At 28.0% G+C, this 21079-nt stretch overlaps 2 protein-coding genes and 1 long non-coding RNA gene across 4 annotated transcripts in view; 1 reads left to right on the top strand and 2 right to left on the bottom strand.

Moving 5' to 3' along the window:
* Positions 1-563, bottom strand: part of LOC111688472 — a 37133-nt gene extending 36570 nt beyond the window's left edge. The window contains exon 1 of the mRNA XM_046953100.1: positions 502-563. The gene's annotated coding sequence lies outside the window, so the exon portion shown is untranslated. The remainder of the gene's footprint in view (positions 1-501) is intronic.
* Positions 564-660: 97 nt separating this feature from the next.
* On the bottom strand, positions 661-2620 carry LOC111687712. Its single transcript, XR_002762833.2, has 2 exons — positions 1793-2620; positions 661-1079 (listed from the first exon to the last, which is right to left on the bottom strand). It is a non-coding gene; the product is annotated as an uncharacterized LOC111687712 (long non-coding RNA).
* A 1114-nt stretch (positions 2621-3734) lies between these two features.
* On the top strand, positions 3735-20687 carry LOC111687713 (catalase). 2 transcript variants are annotated; one of them, XM_023450181.2, is made up of 3 exons: positions 3735-3785; positions 3977-4056; positions 18942-20687. In XM_023450181.2, exons 2-3 carry the CDS (start codon positions 4003-4005, stop codon positions 20403-20405), a joined length of 1518 nt encoding a protein of 505 aa, XP_023305949.2. In that variant the 5' UTR covers positions 3735-3785; positions 3977-4002; the 3' UTR covers positions 20406-20687. The 2 variants fall into 2 exon arrangements, with proteins under 2 accessions (XP_023305949.2, XP_046807639.1); XM_046951683.1 differs by lacking the exon at positions 3735-3785 and adding an exon at positions 3843-3913.
* Positions 20688-21079: the final 392 nt, after the last annotated feature.

Genomic DNA, 21079 nt, shown 5'->3' with positions numbered 1-21079 from the left:
TTTAAAGATTTTGTTAAGGGATTATTTAATAGTTTTTGTTGTTTTATTTGTTTACTTTTTAATCACATTTAATCTCTTTTTTGTCTAATTATTAATAGTATTTTATAAAAGACCTTTTGTATAACTTTAAAAACAACAAACTAATTGATTAAATGTTAATTATGTACAAAAAAAACAACAAATAATGTCAAAAATCACTTGAATACCAAAAAAAGGAGAAAAAAAACATGTGTCAATGTAAAAAAACACAGCTACAAAAACTACATGTATAGAGAATTGAGCAGCAACAACAATAACAATAAATAGAAACAATGCAATAACAACTAGACAAAAAAATAAAAGAAACAATGTCATTTAAAACGTCAGCTGAGGCAGAGATGGGGATATTAACAGAGGAAAATGAAACTTTGCTAACACAAACTGACAGGTATTAAGATATATTAAAAAGTTAAAGTTAATTTTTTTTTAAATTTAAGTGTTTTAAAAGATAATTAAACTTACCTTTTGCTAAAATTTGTTGTTGTTTAAATAAATTTTTATTATTTTTGTTGTTATTGTAGTTGTGTAAAAATATCCTTTTAAAAATCCATAAGTTGTTTTAAAAAGAGGCGTTTTGCTGCGTCTTTATTTTGTTTGATAAAAAAAGGGAGTTTTATTTTAAATATTTTTATAATGTTGTTGTTTTTGTTGTTAAACAACTTGTTTGTTAGACATTTTTATAAATGTTGTTGTTGTTGTTTTAGTAATAAGTTACCCAAGAAGTTTCACCACTTTCTTTTGTTAATGTTTTTTTTTTTTTGAGGTTTTTTTAGCGGGGTTTTTTTGTTTCTCTCTCTATTTTTTATAACATTTATATTTCTACCGTTTAAATAAGTAGTTGTAGTTGTTGTTGCTATTTCACGTAAAGGTAGTGGGGAAGGTAACAGAGAAGCAAAAAAAATAAACGTAGTTAATTTTTGTATGTTTTTAGTGAGAGTATGTGTGAGTATGTGGCTTTTACTCAACTTGTTTTTTTTAGATTTAATAATGTTGTTGCTGTTGTTTGCTGCTTGCTTGCTTGTTATTTTTTGCTGTAAAATCTATAGAAAAAAACAACAAAATGCTGTATAATATAAATTAAAAAGGAAACCAGTATTTTCTTCTTTCACTTGAGTTTATTTTTTTACTTTTTTTCGTAGTTATAGTTGTTGTTGTTTATTTGTTGTGTATTTTTTGTTAAAATTGAGAAATTTTATTTCTTTTTTTAAACTTATTTCAAGATTTTCTTTATTAATTTTATTTTTTTAGTTAATTCTATTTTCTTTTATTATAAACTTAGTTTTTAAATATTTCTTTTTAAATAAATTTAAATCATTTTTTATTAAAACTCTTAAGAGCTGTTTAAAACACATTTTGTTAAATAAAATTTTCACCATAATTGCTAAAAATTTGTTAATTATTTTATTTTAATTGAATTTGTTTGCATGATTAAGCAAATTTTGTAAGAAATTTCAAAGAAAAAAATCTTTTTCTTTCACGAAAAAAAAATCACTTATTTAAAAGCACATCTTATAAAGACAAAAAGAAGAAGCAGACTACTAAATATTTTGACGTCTCGGCCCGTTAAATTTTTTATATTTTGTGCTATTGTTGTTGTTGTTTCAATTGCTGCTTCTTGCTTTTGTTTTTCATACAAATATATATAACACACAGTGGGAAAAGAAATTAAAACAGGAGACAACGTAAACGTCAAAGTTAAAATGACGTTAACGTTCCTGTTAGCAGAGAACAAAGAAAAGTCACACAGACAAACCTTTTTCTTTCAGCTTTCTTTAAATTATTAAAATTCTTATATCTTAACTTTTTTTAAATTATTTCACTTTTTTATATAAAAACTATTATATTATTATTACAACACACTTTTTATTTAACATTGACTGCTTATTGCAGTTGTTGTTGATGTTTTTTAGTTGCTGCTTTTCTTTTTATGTGTAAGTAGTGTGTGTGTGTGTTTTGTAAAAATATACACAAAATATTCTTCAAAAATGATTTTTTTTTTTACATTTTGCTTTTCTCACTGCTTCCTCTTCAAGTACATTTTCAATTTTTTTTATATTATTTTATTTCTTTATAAATTTATTTTATATATTTTATTATAACTTGTGCTCTGCTTTTTGCTGTTATTTCGTTGGTTTTTTATTTTTGTATTTTGTGTAATTTCTTGTTCTCCTTGTGTGTGTTTTTTTTTTATTTCTGCTTTTTTGATTTGGCCTACTTTAGCAAGAAAATTTCCACTTTTCTTATTACAAATCACAACATTTTCTCTTTAAATTGTTTAAATTTATCTATTTTTTTAACTTTAAGATTTTATCAAAAACTATTTGCCATTTGTATAAAAAAACATCACTTTTTTTACAAAATATTTTCTTATTTAAACAAATTTTTTCCCTTCATTCTTCTTTTTGTGTCTCGAAAAAAATATTATAATCTTTTCTACAACATTTTTTCACACTCAAAAACACACACACAATTAAAAAAAAAGACAAACGAGACGACGACGTCGCTTCGACGTGTAGAAAATGAATGAAAAAATTTACAAAGGTGCTTAAAGAGGAGTTACCGTTTCTCTGCCACTACTACTATTTTTATAAACTGCTCCCTAACTCTCATTTATATTAAAATTCTTAATTAAAATCATTAAATTTTAGTAAAATTAAGAAAATTCTTAAATAGTTTTGTAAAAAAAACGTTTATTTTATTGTTTAAATAATAAATTATGAAAGAAAACGTTTCGTTAATTTGTTACTACTTTAAGCAACTGTGTTTGGGTTTAAATTGACAAGGTTGCATTTCGTTGTTGAGTTTTATTTTCTTAACAGAGTTGTATTTTTTATTTAACACTCAGGCAAATAGCTTAAGGTGGTATATATTTTTATATTCAAAATGTTAACAGATTATATTAACTGATTTAAAAAACTATAGCAATACAAAAATATATAAATAATTAAATAACTTGTTATTGAAAGTAAGCTTTTGTTATTGCAATTGATCTATGTATGTATGTATGTATGAATATATCTATCTATCTATCTATCTATCTATCTATCTATCTATCTATCTATCTATCTATCTATCTATCTATCTATCTATCTATCTATCTATCTATCTATCTATCTATCTAACTATCTATATATCTATCTATCTATCTATCTATCTATCTATCTATCTATCTATCTATCTATCTATCTATCTATCTACCTATTTATCTATCTATCTATCTATCTATCTATTTATCTATCTATCTATCTATCTATCTAACTATTAAATTTTATTCAACTTATTTCAATAGATTAATAACTGAGCACTGCACTATCTACTCATTATAGATACGGCCTTACTTTACATAGTTGTATTTCCCTTAATGATAACACAGTCACACCATCAAGCACACAAAGTGTCATCGCTAAATTTATCAAAATAAACAAAGACAGCAGTCCATAAAACGCTGCTATCATAATTGCTAAAAAAAACCATTAAACTTTTTACAGAAATTTATATGTTTTATGAAATTTGTATAACAATTCTCATTTTATAACCAATTTATTTTATTTGTTATTTACGAACTTTATTTGTTATTTTAACCATTACTTTAAGTCGTAATAAAGCCGCTTTTATTTGCATAAAACCTTAACGCCGTTGCCTGGAAATTGTTGTGACTTTGAAGTTTACCTACACCACCCATATTATAAAAGCCGCACGTATTGTGTAAATGAATGTTTTTCATTTCTGTGCTTCTATTAGACCGGGTTCGTAGTCCAAAATAAAACAACAAAAACAAAAGAGGAATAAGAAAACATAACAAAAAATAAAGAAAAAATAAAAAAACTAATAAAATTCTAAAGTGGAAAAGTGCAGTCTTTGAAATTTTTTTTAAGTACAAAATTTAAAAGTTTTCTTAAAATTTTAATATATTTTTTAATTTTCTTTTAATATTTAGAGAAATAATAATAAAACAACAACAAAATGTCTCGCGATAGTGCTACTAATCAATTAAATGATTATAAAAATACTTTGACCGTAAGTATTGACAAGAAATTGTGCTATTTTTTAATTTTTTTTAAATAATATGTAGAAAATGATAAAATAAAGTAAATTTCCATTGTTTAAATTTTCCTTTATAAATATATAATGAGCAAAAAAAAGTAAAAGTGCCTGTGAAACACAACACACACACGAAACTTATAATGAATGGAGTTGGTGCTGCAAAAAAATAATATTGTATGACTGACTGACAGACAGACACTTTATGCCAAACCAATCCATTATTATAATTGAACAATTATTTCTTTAGTTATTGTAAAAAACGAACAATATATTGTTTAGATACTGCTGAGGGCAATAGCTAAAAGGTTTTTATAACAATAAAGTAGAATTAACTTCATAAAATGATAAAATTTTAATGTTATTCATTGTTACTCCCTTGGGTTTGCTTGCTTTCAAGTTGAAAGCCTTCTAGAATATGTTTCGGATGAAGAGTTGATACAATTAGCAACTAAAGTTCACTTTTCTGTTAATCTTATGGAAATTTAACATTTCCTTTAAACTGTTGTTGTTGTTGCTGTGTTCAGCTAACAAATTTGATTAAATTTTTTTTCTAATCTTTTTGATAACAATTTTTTTTGTTATCTTTATACCTTTTAGTTTAATTTTTTTGTTGTTGTGTGTTAATACTCTTTAAACATTAGTATTTCACAAAAAACAGCTTTATTTTTTGTTAATTTAAATATTCTGTTTTCTTGTTATTTGCACTTCAATTATAAACAAATAAATTGTAAATTTTGTTTAATGCATATCTACTTGTTGCGCTAAGTAGAGGACAGAGTTTAAAATGAATGTATTCTTTAATAGGAAATATCATTTGTTAGCTTTAAAAGAATTCTTTCGATTTATTGGTATAAATTAATCAACTTAAGAGGGATCTTTTGATATCCAATCAAATAAACTACCGAGCACATAGACAGACTCGGGTTTCCATTAATTTGTTTGTGGCTTTATCTAGAACAGATGAATATCCTTATCTGTAGTAGGTACATATTTAACAATAAATCGTTAACCTGTTTCACAAATAAACGTTTTTAATTATAGAGCTGCTAGCTAAACTTGGTTTATATGAATTTATTTACGACGTCCTCAAGGACTGTAAATATCCTGATCTGTAGCGAATATTTTAACAGTAAATTGCTTTTATCTGATAAAAAGCAGTTTAGGAATCTTAACCAAACAAACCCGTTTCACAATTAAATGTATTCACCTGCTAAACACGTAGATCAGGTTTCTACTTATTAAAGTTCTCAGTAAGATCAACTGCTTTTTGGCACAAGCCAAAGGGAAGTAAAACCTAAGACAAGTATCTTTCCCAAAACGAACCACTAAGGTTTTGTTGGCTAAATACCAATCTTGTAATAACTGAAACAAAACTGATATAATCATGAATAAAATTCCATTATTCCAAAGCTAATATAAAAGGTTTTCCATCAAACTTATTAACGTTCTCAGCAAGATCAACTGCTTTTTGGAATAAAGGAATAACTACGGTTTTGTTGGCTTAATACCAATCTTGTTATATCCAAAATAAAGCTGATATAACAATGAATCAAATTCCATTATTCCAAAGCCAATATAATAGATTTCCCATCTATTCCTTCGCATATTACAATAGAAATTGCAAACTTGTGACAGTCAACAAAAAGCCACTGCATTCATCAACTTGCAGAGTATACATTTTTATCTAGAGGCAGCCTGAAAGTTCCGGCTGCCTATAAATTACTTAATTCACGCTCCTAGACAAATAGTTCTCCCTTTAACTATTCTGCACTTAAGTATGAAACAATAGAAGTTGTAGACTTGTGATTGTCACAAACAAAGCCACTGAATTCAGCATCTTGCAGAGTATACACCTTTTTCTATAGACTAACTGGAAGGTTTCCCTTCCGGACAGGCTGATTTAACCAAATAATCGACTTACCATAGAGACTCCGTAATCCTTTCTATCATTTTCCAAAATCCATTTTAAACAATTCGCCATCTTGTAAAAAATACAAATCATCTGTCAATTGTATGCTTAATGATAATGCCGTAAGCTATTTATTACTAACGGCACTATCGACTTTAATACTATTTTACTTTATAAACAGTAATGCCTACGTGACTTAAGTAAAGAAACGCTAAAAACTATTGGATTTGATGTTTTAGGGTAAATGTTGTAAAATTTTAGTTTCTTTGTGAAAATTATTATAAATTTGAAAGAAAAATCGTTAAATTTCCAAGAAAATTACTATATTTTAAAGATTTCAAAATATTTAAACTGTTGTTTGTATTGTTTGCCAAAGAAATACCTAAATGAGGAAGAAGTTATGTTTTAATAAAAATTTTGAAAAATTTTATTTTTGGTTCTTTTTGAAAATTTTGAATAATAATCAAAATATTAATATTATTTTAATTATTTAATTGAAAATAACAAATAACAAGTTTATTTTTTTATTATAAAAACCTAAAATTGAAAACTTTTTCACAAATTTTCACTTTTGAAACTGAACAGTTTTAAAAAGTTATTAAAAAAATTTTAGTTTTTTATAACAAAACATGAAATTTAAGTAGACTAATTAGTATTTGCTTATTATTTAAACTTAATAAAGTTCTTAAATTAATTAAATTAAAATAATTGAATATAATAACAATTATTAGTTGTAATTAAAGAAATATTTAATTATAATCAAAATTAATAGATTAAATCAAAGAAATAAAAACTTTCACATTGAAATTTCAAAAAGTTAATAGACAAAATTATAGTTTTTGTAAAAAAATCATTTATGTAAAAAAATTTCAAAACTTATAAGTAAAAATCTTTGAATAACAAAAAAAAAAAATAATAATTAACATAAATATGTTGTATTTGTTTAAATATCACAGAGCAGCTGTTTGACTACCATTAACACATAAAACTATTAAACAATTGTTTTTAGTTAATTATGTTTGTTTTTTTTTTCTCTCTATAAATCTTTTTGTCTCTATAAATCTATAAAAATCCATAAAATTTATAAATGATTTTTATATAATCATTTAGAATTATTATTCCAACTCTTTTCTCTTATGTATATATAGTATTTGTAAATAAAAATATTGATTATATTGTTTAGTAATTTGATCAATGATAAAAAATCAATTAAATGAATATTGAAATAATTACTTAATGATTAATACTAAAACAAAGATAAGAAATGAAAAAATAAGAGAAAAAAACTAGACACTTTTTTGATTCAAACTAATATTGGCAAATTAAAACTTGAAGTTATTATTAGAAAAATATAAATTTCTTTTGACTTAAAATATATTTACATAATTTTCTATATAAGAAAGTTATCTTTAAAAAATTTTCTTTAAAAGAAGTATAATAATATATACATTTCTATATTTGATAGAAAAATGATTTTTTTAGATATTTTTTTTTTTAGAAAAATTACTTTTTTAGATAAATTTCATTTTTAGACAATTTTCTATAATTAAATTTTCTAAAAAAAGAAACTTTCTTTAAGGACTTTTCAAAAATAATGTTCTCTTAGACATTTTCCATAAAAATTTTCTTTTTTTAGTTAATTTTCTATACAAAATTATCTGCTTTGAATAGTTTTTATTAGAATAGACTCTTTTTACAAAATTTTCTGAAAAAAAAGTAATTTTAAAGATTGATAATAGCGTTTACTTAAGACAACTGATTCATTTCTTTAAATTAATTTAATTTTTTCAAAATTAAAACAAATAAAACTTATATATAAAGTTAATTAACTCACAATTTATAATATGTGTTTAATTGTTACAAAAAAAGTAATAATTTGTTGAAAATTAATATAATTTAAAAAGATTTTTTAAGTTAAAATTTTAAATTAAATTTTAATTTATTTAATTTTTATTGTTTACAATTGCCAATTAGTAATTGAGTTTTTAAACAAAATTTTCTCTGCCTTTAAATAATTACTCATTAAGGAAATTAACATTATGGTTTTCCTGCCTTTAATGTTTTTTTTATTATAATGAAAATTCTAATTACTAAAAGATATGCTTTAATTTGCTAAATTTTTCAAGGTTTCCTTTGTCGTTGTTTTTTTTTAATAAAAAAAACCCTGAAATCTTTTTCCACCAAAGAAGAACAATTATTATTTCAATTATTAATGAATCATCTGTTGCAATTTCATTTTGATTTTTAATAAAGCATAAAATGTTTGCTAATTAAATATTAACTTTATTAAACACTTAACATAAGTTAATTGTTAAATCAAGACGTTGCAAATAGTGTAATTACAACAAAGGAAAATGTTTTATTATTTCATAATATTAACAATTTAATAAATTATTGCTTCAAACAGCTGTTGGATGATACATGTAATTAATAATTTGTAATTATATTTTTCTTGGATATGTTTCAAACCTTTTAAAGTGGAAAAGTTGTTATCGCCATACCTTAACACTTAAAAGACTTAAATGAAATATTTTATATAACAATAGAAGGGAAATTATATGTAGTTTTTATTTATTAATAAATCTTTATATAAAAATGTAATTCATACAGGACTTTTTAAAAATAATAACAAAAAAGTTTTGAAACTAAATAAAAATACCATTTTTCTATATTATTTGGTTAATAAAGTCCATATTATAGGCGGTTTTGTCGAAATCTTGTGTAAAATATTTAAAATTATATTGACAATATAAAAAAGCTTTAAATTTTTCAAGAACAACTTCAATATTAAAGAAAATCTGCTTTAATGTTATGTATATTAGCAACACTTACCTAATGATATTGCAGTTTATTTACAATAACTGTATTATCAAGATTTTAACTGTTTTGCTAAAAGCATTTAAAGATCAGAAAAATTATGAATGACAGCAACACTTATCCAATGATATTGCAGTTTGTTGTTGTAAACTTTAGTACCATCATTAAAACTGTTTTGTCCTGCAGCCAGTAATGTCAACATTTTCTCTTTGTAAAAGTTTTTTTAAGGTCAGAATGATAACAGCAGCTGTTTAATGATATTACAGTTTATTATTCTAACCTGTACTACCAACATTATAACTGTTATGTCCTGCAACTAGTAATAACATTTTCTCTTAATTAAGGTCTGTAGTGTTAGCAACACTAAACCTAATGATATTGCAGTTTGTTGTTGAAAACTGTACTACCAACATAACTGCTTGGTCCTGCAGCCATTAATGTCAATATTTTCTCTTCGTTAAAGCCTGTAATGTTTGCAACACTTGTCTAATGATATTGCAGTTGGTTGTTGGAAACTGTACTATCAACATAACGGCATGGTCCTGCAGCCAGTAATGTCAATATTTTCTCTTAGTAAGAAAGCCTTTAAAGATCTTATAAAGTATTAAATGATAGCAACACTTGTTTAATGATATTGCAGTTGTTACGAACTGTACTACCAACTTTATAACTGTTTTGTTCTGCAATCAGTAATGTCAACATTTTCTCTTGGTAAACTCATTTAAAGATCAGAATAATAGCAACACTTGTCTAATGATATTGCAGTTTGTTATTGTAAACAGTACTACCATCATTTTACCTGCTTTGTCCTGCAGATAGTAATGACAACATTTTCTCTTAATAAAAGCTTTTAAAGATCATATAAAGTATTAAATGCTTGGAACACTTGACTTTTTATTGTAAACTGTACTACCAATATTATAACTTTTTGGCCCTACTGCCAGTAATGTCAATATTTTATCTTAGTAAAAGCCTTAAAAGATCATATAAAGTATAAAATGCTGGCAACACTTTCCTACTGATATTGCAGTTTGTTATTGTAAACTGTACTACCAACATTATAACTGTTATGTCCTGCAGTCAGTAATGTCAACATTTTCTTTTAATTAAAGCATTTAAAGATGAAATAAAGTTATGAATGATAGCAACACTTGCCTACTGATATTGCAGTGTGTTATTGTGAACTGTACTACCAACATTATAACTGTTTTGTCCTGCTGCCAGTAATATCAACATTTTCTTTTGGAAAATAACGTTTATAAGCAAATAACATTAGAAAACAGTTTAATTTGAGATTTAATAATAAAATTTAATAATTTTTAACTTAATTTGGTTAATTTTTCAACTTTTTAAATAAATTTTTCGTGATAAATAAAGAAATTTATAAGAAAATAACATTTCTTTATAAATTTTAAAATATTACACACAAAGAGTTTTAAAAGCTATTTTTGTTAACAATATTCCAATATTAAAAAACATTAAATGACGTATTTGATTACGAATTTTGAAAACTAAAACATTTTCTATTATTAAATCTTTGTCACTTAAAATACAAAAAAGTGTTAATAATACATATTTACTATATGACTCTACTAAAACAATTAAAATATTAACTAAATAATAAATAATTACTATTTATTTAAAAAAAAATTGTTTTAAATTTAAAAAATTTCACCATTGTTTTGATTGCAAGTTCTTCCTCTCCCTTATTTCCCTAAATATACTATACAAATTTTATAATATATTATTTAATTGTTATTTTGCTTTTGTTTTGCCAACAAATTTATCTCTGTTCTATAATATATACAATATTTATTGTATTTTTTATTTGTTTTTAGATTATTTGGAGTAGACAGACACTCTCCTTTTTATATATTATATTTTTATTATAAAAAAAAATATATTTTTAAAAACACAATTGTAAAAAGTCATTGCACATTCTCTTTTTGCGATAATATACATACATATGTATAATAAATAAAGAAATTAACTTGCCGGCTGAAAACAATATTTTGTTTTTGTCTGAATTTTTTTTAATAACCCAGCAAAATATAAAGCAATAAACTAAATACAAGTAAAATAATATATAATTTGTCTTTAAAATGGTTAAAATTGAAGCATTCAAAGACGACATATCGTTGTAGTCAAAACTTTACTTGATATATCATGATTATTGGATAAAACAGTGGCTGGTATAATAGTAACATAACAAATGATGACAGTTTGCTCTCTTGCCGGTAAGACAGTTTATTTGTGTCATTGCAATTTGCAAACGATGCTTTTTAAAGTGAAAACTTTTCTAGGTTTCCTCCAGTTCCAGTTTTAGTCCAGTTATAGTTTAGTTCTAGTTTAGTTTTAGTTCAGTTCTAGTTCAGTTTTAGTTCAGTTCTAGTTCAGTTTTGGTTCAGTTCTAGTTCAGTTTTGGTTCAATTCTAGTTCAGTTTTAGTTTAGTTCTACTTCAGTTCTAGTACAGTTCTAGTTCAGTTCTAGTTCAGTTCTAGTTCAGTTGTAGTTCAGCTCTAGTTCAGTTCTAGTTCAGTTCTAGTTCAGTTCTAGTTCAGTTCTAGTTCAGTTCTAGTTCAGTTCTAGTTCAGTTCTAGTTCAGTTCTAGTTCAGTTCTAGTTCATTTCTAGTTCAGTTCTAGTTCAGTTTTAGTTCATTTCTAGTTCAGTTCTAGTTCAGTTCTAGTTCAGGTTAATTTCAGTCTTCTATTTCCCTCTATAGTCAGCAATACAGTGTTTGATACAACAGTAATGTAATGGTGGTAATGTAGTATGAAGAAATGACAAACAGTTTATAATAAAAAAGGAAAAAACAACAATTTCACAACAATTTCTATTTTTATTACAAATTTATAAACAATTCTCCTTTCACAACAACTACGTCGCACTTTTTCTAATTATTTCTAAAATACTTGCACCTTTTTCACGCTTAGAAACTAAGCATTGATCTGGTGAAATTAAAAATCTTAAGATTCATTATAAATTACTAACAATAGTAAATAATAATAGATAAAAAATTACTAAATGAAGTGATATTGTCATTTGTTTTGTTAAAAAAAAAAACAATTTTTTAATTTGCATTTAGTACATGTTTACAAAATTTTATTTTTATTTATAAAAATAACAATACCTACCCAAACTAATTAATACACAGAATACAATCTCCAGTTGGGATTGATAAGAGAAATAAACAAATTATCTAAAGCGTAGCAGCAGCAGTAGAAACTACTGAGTAGATATTGCACAATGGGATAAATCTTAATACAAGAAAAATATTATAATTAAGTGAAATGGTAGAGTTCTTTTAGCAGTTGATAAAGTTCAAATTAAAAGTACTTTTTAGAATTCCATTCGAAATTTTGTGACATTCTTTCTCTTCTTAATAAAGCTTCTCTATTAATAATTGGTACTTAGCAACTGGCAGAAATTATATTCTGTTTTGTTAATTAAATCACCTGGAAATAGCAGAGGGGATTGGCAATTAATTAAAACAAATACACGAACTGAATTGATAAGTTTTGTTATAAAAATAATAACAATAATGATAAAAATGATAATGCAGTGGGTAAACAAATTTGTATTTGTTGTTTCAAATGTCTATGTGCAATAACTATAAACAAAGAATGTTTTAAAATTGCAACACGTAGATAATTTAGAAAAATCCTTCTTACTTTAATTACTAGTTCAGTTCTAATTCAGTTCTAGTTCACTTCTAGTTCTCTTCTAGTTCAGTTTTAGTTCTGTTCTAGTTCTGTTCTAGTCCTGTTCTAGTTCTGTTCTAGTTCTATTCTAGTTCTGTTCTAGTTCTGTTCTAGTTCAGTTCTATTTCAGTTCTAGTTCTGTTTTAGTTCAGTTCCAGTTCAGTTCTAGTACGGTTCTAGTTCAGTTTTAGTTCAGTTCTAGTTCAGTTCTATTTCATTTCTAGTTCAATTCTAGTTCAGTTCTAGCTCAGCTCTAGTTTAGTTTTAGTTCAGTTGTAGGTCAGTTCCAGTTCAGATTTAGTTCAGTTCTAGCTCAGTTCTAGTTCAGTTCTAGTTCAGTTCTAGTTCAGTTCTAGTTCAGTTCTAGTTCAGTTCTAGTTCAGTTCTAGTTCAGTTCTACTTCAGTTCTAGTTCATTTCTAGTTCAGATTTAGTTCAGTTGTAGGTCAGTTGTAGGTCAGTTCTAGTTCAGATTTAGTTCAGTTCTAGTTCAGTTCTAGTTCAGTTCTAGTTCAGTTCTAGTTCAGTTCTAGTTCAGTTCTAGTTCAGTTCTAGTTCAGTTCTAGTTCAGTTCTATTTCAGTTCTAATTCAGTTCTAGTTCAGTTCTAGTTCAGTTCTAGTTCAGTTCTAGTTCAGTTCTAGTTCAGTTCTAGTTCAGTTCTAGTTCAGTTCTAGTTCTAGCGACTTGAAATTCTTATAACAATCTAGCGGTGGCATACGTTTTAACAGCTAAATTAAAACTTCTTTAATGAACCATCAACCCATAACAGGGAAAGTGTATCAAATATTTCTGGAAACTTTCTCACAATATTTATGTTAACACACTCTTTAAGTCTTGATAACCCTCGTTATCAAGACTTAAAATTATGGCAGTTCAAAGATTAGACATTAAATTCTATATAAACATAATTAAGTAGCATTTCTACAGGTGAGCCGTACCCCTCTCTATGTTATCAGTGACATTAGACTGATTCTTAAATTAAATCATATAACAATAAATAAAATGTGCCAAAAGATAAGAGAAATGTTTAATGATTTTAATTGTTTAAATATTTTCCATAAATATTTTTAGGCAATAATTTTTGATGAATGTATTTAAAACAAAACAAAGACAAAGATCCAAAGAACGTGTTTTATTTGAGAATTTGTTTCTTTTTTATTTTGGAATAAACAGGATTTATTATAAAATATTTATATGTTTATTTGCTAAATTTAATTTTAGTATTTTTTTTCACTAAATTTTTTAAATGTACATTTAATTTTGGGTTAAACAAAAATTATTTTGTTTTTCATTTATTTTTTGTTAATTTCTAATTAAAATACGCGATCATTTGAATATGGTCAGAGGGGTTTTGAAGTGAAAAATGTGGAACTGAGAGCATTTAGTGTACATACTTGCTGCATATATAATGCTCTACTTTAGTTAAATTACTTATGGTTAACGTTAATTAGTTATATTTTAATGATTTTCATTTTAAAGTCTTGACAACATTTTGTCATTTTAATTATTCGATAAATGTTAAGTTTATTTTTTTAATCAGAATTTTCAGTTGCTGTTTTATTAGGCTCGTTTTAAACGAACTTGTTTTGTTATTGTTACTTTAAAGTTGTAAACCTTTTATGTGAATCCTGAGCTTTTATTGTAATTAAATTAATTATCTTTTTTTAATTAAATTTGTAATTCAAACAAAGATAATAGAGTTTTTTTGTTAAATTTTATAAAAGTGTTTTGAACTCAAGTTATTTAAGTGACTCAACTCAATAATTTAAAAGATTTTATGAATATAATCCTTAAATTATACAACTCATGATAACTATCAATTTGTTAAAGTTCTCTACGAGAGAGAAAGTTCAGTTGAATTCAAAACCTCTCCATCTGATCTCTAACATACACTTAATTAAAGTTGGTAATTGCCTATCAAACAATCTCTATATAAACATTTTAAATAATTACTATAAGGAAGACTCTCTTTTAAAGTCTAATTTAAGAAGTGATCTTTAGAGCATAACAGTTAAGAGCATATCAGTTAAGACAAGCAGCAGCGTATTCAATGAAGATCAGAATTGTCTCTAAGAGAAAGAAAATTCGGTGTGATCAAAAGCCATTAGTTTTTATATATCCTCTCCATATGATCTCTAAGTTCCCGCAAATTGGCTGGCTTTATGCTAAACTTAAGATGATCTACGATCATTTAAAGCCGATCGTACTGTCATCCTCTAGAGACGAATTTATACCAACTAAGAGCATATCAGTTAAGAGCATATCAGTTAAGACAAGCAGCAGCGTATTCAATAAAGATCAGAATTGTCAATGTTATCTAAGAGAAAGAAAATTCGGTGTGATCAAAAGCCATTAGTTTTTATATATCCTCTCCATATGATCTCTAAGTTCCCGCAAATTGGCTGGCTTTATGCTAAACTTAAGATGATCTACGATCATTTAAAGCCGATCGTACTGTTATCCTATAGAGACGAATTTATACCAACTAAAACGTTCTTTAACTCTCAATAAGAGACTGATTTAAGATGTGATTCGAAATCCAAGACGATCGGTAGTGTCTTTACATTAAGGTATTCAAAACCATCCACTCCACCTGATCTCTAGATGATCTAACATCGTTTAAAGTCAATTTTACTGCCATCCTGTAGAGAAGAATTTATAGCTACTGAACGTTCTTTAACACTCAATTAGAGTCTGATTTAGGATGTGATTCGAAAACCAAGCCGATCGGTAAAGTGTCTTTACATTAAGGCGTCGCATTCAAAATTTTGCGGTATTCAACACCATTAGCTGTTATATATTCTCTCCACCTGATCTCTAAGATCACGTGATCTTTAAGAAACTCTTAATAAGCCTAAGATGATCTACGATCATTAAAAGTCAATTTCACTGTCATCCTATAGAAAAGAACTTATACCAACTAAACTCTCAATTAGAGACTGATTTAGGATGTGATTCGAAATCCTAGACGATCGGTAAAGTATCTTTACATTAAGGCGTCGTATTCAAAGTTTGGTGGTATTCTAAACCATTCTCTCAACCTGATCTCTAAGATCCTATAATCCTAAAGGAAATATATTAAACTCTTGCTAAGCATAAGATGATCTAACATCATTTAAAGCCGATCGTTCTGAGAGAACTCTCAATAAGAAAAAAATTCTTTATTGATCATCGTCAAAGTCTTTTCAAATGAGAAGTCAATGGAACATTGCAATACATTATAAAAGATCGACTGAATCTGAACTCTGTCTTGAACTTGAACCGTCGATCAAACTCTCTGTAACTCTTCTAAAATATCGAATGAGATCACAGAACTAATGATATTAAACAAAATCTCTATAGAACCTATTTAAACAATCGCTCATTTGATGTCCCTTTATCGATCCTCTCTTAGTAAACATTTCCGAAAAACTCAATTAAACATTGGATCTGCAATACTTTAGAAAAGATCGACTGAATCTGAACTCTGTTACTAAAGTTCATTTAGACATTGACTTGAACCGTCGATCTGTTACTTTTCTAAAACATCGAATGAAATCACTAATTTAAACAGTCGCTCATTTGATGTTCCTTTTCCAAATCTCTCCTTATTAAACTGGAACAACGATTTTATTGATCAGGTTAAACATTGGATCTGCAATATTTTATAAAAGATCGACTGAAATAGTAATAGAGAACTTCATCTCTAAAGTTTATTTTAACATCGACTTGAACCGTCGAGAAAACTCTCTGTTTTTCTTCTAAGACATCGAATAAAAACACAGAACTTTACCATTTGCTCTTTACATTAATTAAATCTATCGATCTTATGTTTAATAAATATTCGTGCGAAGCCAGTCCCTGTTATTACTTAAAACGCCAACCATTCGTTTCCAAAGTCATTAACGTCTGAAACTTTTGGCGGTTGAAATTTCACGAACAAACCATCGATCTTTTTAATATAGCTGATGCACTATACTCTTGAAACTTTAGTTCATTCGAAATAATATGACAATCCAGCCGTCTGAAGCTCCTAAAACTTTAGTCAATTTGCAATTTTAAAACTATCGAACGAAACCAAGATTTTAATAAGTCCAGTGACAAGCATATGAGACCAAAAAACAAACTCCAACCATTTGTTTCCAAAGTCATTAACTTCCGAAATTTCAAGCACAGCTGCAACTGCACGAACAATCCATGGATCTTTCTAATATAACTGACGCATTATACTCATAAAACTTCAGTCCATTATAAATAACATGAAAATGCAGTCGTCTGAAGCTCCTAAAACTTAATAAGTACAGAAACTTCAATTTGCTGCAGCTCCTTCTTTCAAACTGCTAAACAGAAACTTCTGGCGAGTTACCTGTTCGAACAATCGGTCGAACTTTCTACTTTGATGAGTTTTTCTTTTAGATTGACATGGTTTGAAATAGAGAGTAGTCTTTTGGTACTCCTAAGGATTCCATTGACAAATAACGGTTCCTTTATTAGCTGTTGCAGAATTTGTTAATGGAATTTTGTAAACATTGAACTTTTTTCGACTCTTTCCGACTTTTTTCGACTCTTTCCGACTTTTCGACTTTTATTTACAAAGTCGACTTTTTTCACAGACGATAGTCGAGTTATCGACTTTTTGGAAACAAAACAGTCGACTTCGACTTTTTTCGACAAAAAGTCGATTGTTCGATTATTCGAAAGTCGATTTATAGAACCCTAGGGGTGAATATTTGGCTAGAGAAAAGCCTCAACAATTACTGATCAGTTTGCAAGTTTAAAAGATCTTTTGGTGGCGAATTGCAAAACTATTTAAAGTCCTTTATAAGGAATTGTTAAACAACTTTTGAAAGTCTTAAATTTGAAGATTTGTTTACAAATTTTAGATGAATTTTAACACATCTTACGCTGCGTAGAGTTGTTCCAAGAGATTTGAGTAAAATAATTCCATCATTAGATTCATTCTAAAAACCTGACACGATCAAAATTTCAAGCAATTCGAAAAACCTTGTTGAATACTATTCAACAATTTTGCAGTCAATGTTAAAAGTAGACTTCAACAATGATTGGAAAAGTTTATGAATTCAAAATAAACAAAAAACAACAACAACAAATCAAAAACCCTGATTTCACAAAACTACATTCGCATCTAGTACTCAGTAAATCGACAATTTATTTAGAAACTCTTAACAAATGTTGTAAGTTAAGTTTTTTGTTGTTGTTAATGTTGTTGCTGAGAAACGTGAGTGGCAAGTTTGAATAACGCAATATTTTAGTGCAAACAAATTAAAAAGAAAAAAAAAAACACCAGCATTTCTAAGGAGAGGACAAAAGAGGAGGGAATGTTTGAACTAACCTAATGTTAATAGATACTTTTAAACCACCACAACAACAACGACAAAGTAACACTACAAATATGCCTCTAAAAAAGCCTTCATAGCAAGCAATGAAGTGTGGCATAGTTATTTTTTGTCTTTTTACATAATTCTTTTAAAATGCAACTGCAACAGACAAAGTCAATAAACTTTGTTCGATTGAGTGTTTAAAGCAAACAGCAACAATTATTAAAAACCAGTTTCGAAGTTGTTTTTTTTTTTTTTTTGCTTTCAGTGAAAAATAAAAAGAAATATCAAACAAAAGAATATAAAAGATTATTAAATAGAAAAGTTCGCGTTAACTAAAGCAAAAAGCTACAAGTTTAAACATCTTCCTGTTCAGTTTCTTTTATTTGCCGTTTTAGGATTAATGTATTACAAATGATTAGATAAGAAAGAAAGCAATTAATTGACGTATTATATATTGTGTAGAGTGGCAAGTAGTTTTACATATTAGAGACTGGTTCGGCGTACGCATTACATTTGGCTATTGGGAGTTATAGGAGACAGGAATGGACACACTCTACATGAAGTATTAAAGAAAGAACTAGAACAGAACTAGAACTGAACTGAACTAGCACCACAACTGAACTAGAACTGAACTAGAACTGAACTAGAACTGAACTAGAACTAGAACTGAACTAGAACTGAACTAGAACTGAACTAGAACTGAACTAGAACTGAACTAGAACTGAACTAGAACTGAACTAGAACTGAACTAGAACTGAACTAAAACTGAACTAGAAATGAACTAGAACTGAACTAGAAATGAACTAGAACTGAACTAGAACATCAACTAGAACTGAACTAGAAATGAACTAGAACTGAACTAGAACATCAACTAGAACTGAACTAGAACTGAACTAGAACTGAACTAGAACTGAACTAGAACTGAACTAGAACTGAAGTAGAACTGAACTAGAACTGAACTAGAACTTAACTAGAACTGAACTAGAACTGAACTATATCAGAACTAGAACTGAATTAGATCTTTTTTCCTATTCTTATGTTTAAAAGTAAAATTCTGTTTTGATAAGATTTCTAATTTCTTTTTTTTCGTTTCTTTTTCTTTTTAGACTCCCCCCGGTGCCATCACCACTGCCGCCGGCAATCCTGTGGGCATTAAAGATGCCACCATGACTGTTGGTCCTCGTGGTCCTGCCCTCCTACAAGATGTTCAATTCCTCGATGAAATGTCCCATTTCGATCGTGAACGTATCCCCGAACGTGTAGTGCACGCCAAGGGTGCTGGTGCTTTTGGTTATTTTGAGGTGACTCACGACATTAGCCAATACTGTGCAGCCAAGGTATTCGAAAAGGTGGGCAAACGTACCCCAGTGGCTATACGTTTCTCAACGGTAGGAGGTGAAAGTGGTTCTGCCGATACGGCTCGTGATCCTCGTGGTTTTGCCGTTAAATTCTATACCGATGATGGTGTTTGGGATTTGGTGGGCAATAACACACCCATCTTCTTTATACGTGATCCCATTCTATTCCCCAGCTTTATTCATACCCAAAAACGTAATCCTCAAACGCATTTGAAGGATCCCGATATGTTCTGGGACTTTATTACTTTGCGTCCAGAATCGACACATCAAGTTTCTTTCTTATTCTCGGATCGTGGTATTCCCGATGGTTATCGTTTTATGCATGGCTATGGTTCTCACACCTTTAAGTTGATCAATGCCAAGGGTCAACCCATCTATGCTAAATTCCACTTTAGATCCAATCAAGGCATTAAGAATTTGGATGTTAAGAAAGCTGATGATTTGGCTGGTTCAGATCCCGACTATTCTATACGCGATTTGTTTAATGCCATCAAGGCTGGTGATTTCCCCAGCTGGACTTTGAATATCCAGGTTATGACCTACGAACAGGCCAAGACTTTCAAATACAATCCATTCGATGTAACCAAAGTATGGTCACACAAGGAATTCCCCTTGATTCCAGTGGGTAAAATGGTGCTCGATCGTAATCCCACCAACTACTTTGCTGAGGTCGAACAGATTGCCTTCAGTCCTGCTCATTTGGTGCCTGGCATTGAACCCTCACCCGACAAGATGTTGCAGGGTCGTCTCTTCTCCTACTCCGACACCCATCGTCATCGTTTGGGTGCCAATTACTTGCAAATACCCGTCAACTGTCCCTACCGTGTGGCTGTTAAGAACTATCAACGTGATGGCCCCATGACAGTGACCGACAATCAAGGCAATGCCCCCAACTATTACCCCAACTCTTTCTCCGGTCCCTTGGAAAGCGAACGCGCTAGAAGCCTTCAATCTAAATGCCCTGTTTCCGGTGATGTCTATCGCTACAGCAGCGGCGATACCGAGGACAATTTCGGTCAAGTTACCGACTTTTGGGTGCGTGTTTTGGATGATGCTGCTCGCAAACGTTTGGTTAGCAACATTGCCGGTCACTTGTCGAACGCCAGTGCCTTTATACAAGAACGTGCTGTCAAGAACTTTAGCATGGTTCATCCCGATTTTGGCCGCATGTTAACCGAACAATTGAATTTGGCTAAGTCGGCCAAGATTTAAATTATTCATTTTGTTTGTGCAATGATCGTTTTTTTTATATTCTTCGTTTGGTTGTGGGTCTGAAAACTGTTTTACCCTGTTTGGTATGAGAAAAAAAAGAAAGAAATATCTTTATTTTTTGTTTGTTTTTTTACTTACTTTTTATCATTATTATGCTAACAAATTTAGGTTTTGTTTAAGCGCTAAAACAACATTTCCATATTTAATCAAAAATGTTATCTAAAACTATTTTTTTACTTAACACTTTTTCCAAAATAAACACATATTTTTCGATAAAACTAATTTAAAAAAAAAATGTTGTTATTTTTTCTTATAGATCATTTAGAAAGGTAAAATGAAGAATCAAGAGTTTAATTTGTATATCTAGCTGATCTTAGTAGATTTCAGTTGTTGAAATCACTATCAAAAAGAAACTTTTTTTTTACACATATAACAATTAAGGTGCTTTACTTTGTCTCTTCTTAGTGCCGTCTCTGGTAGGTTATAAACTCTATTAAAACCACAATTTCAGCGTTATCTCTTCTCTGATTGTGTCGTTTTATTAAAAACTCTTAAATACTTTAGAAATTTTAAGCAAATTCATTTCTTTTGTCATGCCTTAATGATTTTACTAACGATTAAGCAATCCCAACTTAGTGTTATCAATACAACTGCCTTAACGTATGCAACACGTA

This window comes from Lucilia cuprina, chromosome 5 (genome assembly GCF_022045245.1).
Source record: "Lucilia cuprina isolate Lc7/37 chromosome 5, ASM2204524v1, whole genome shotgun sequence".
NCBI classification, from domain to species: Eukaryota; Metazoa; Arthropoda; class Insecta; order Diptera; family Calliphoridae; genus Lucilia; species Lucilia cuprina.
The sequence above is the reverse complement of the archived record's forward strand: the minus strand, read 5'-3'. Positions and strand labels throughout refer to the sequence as shown.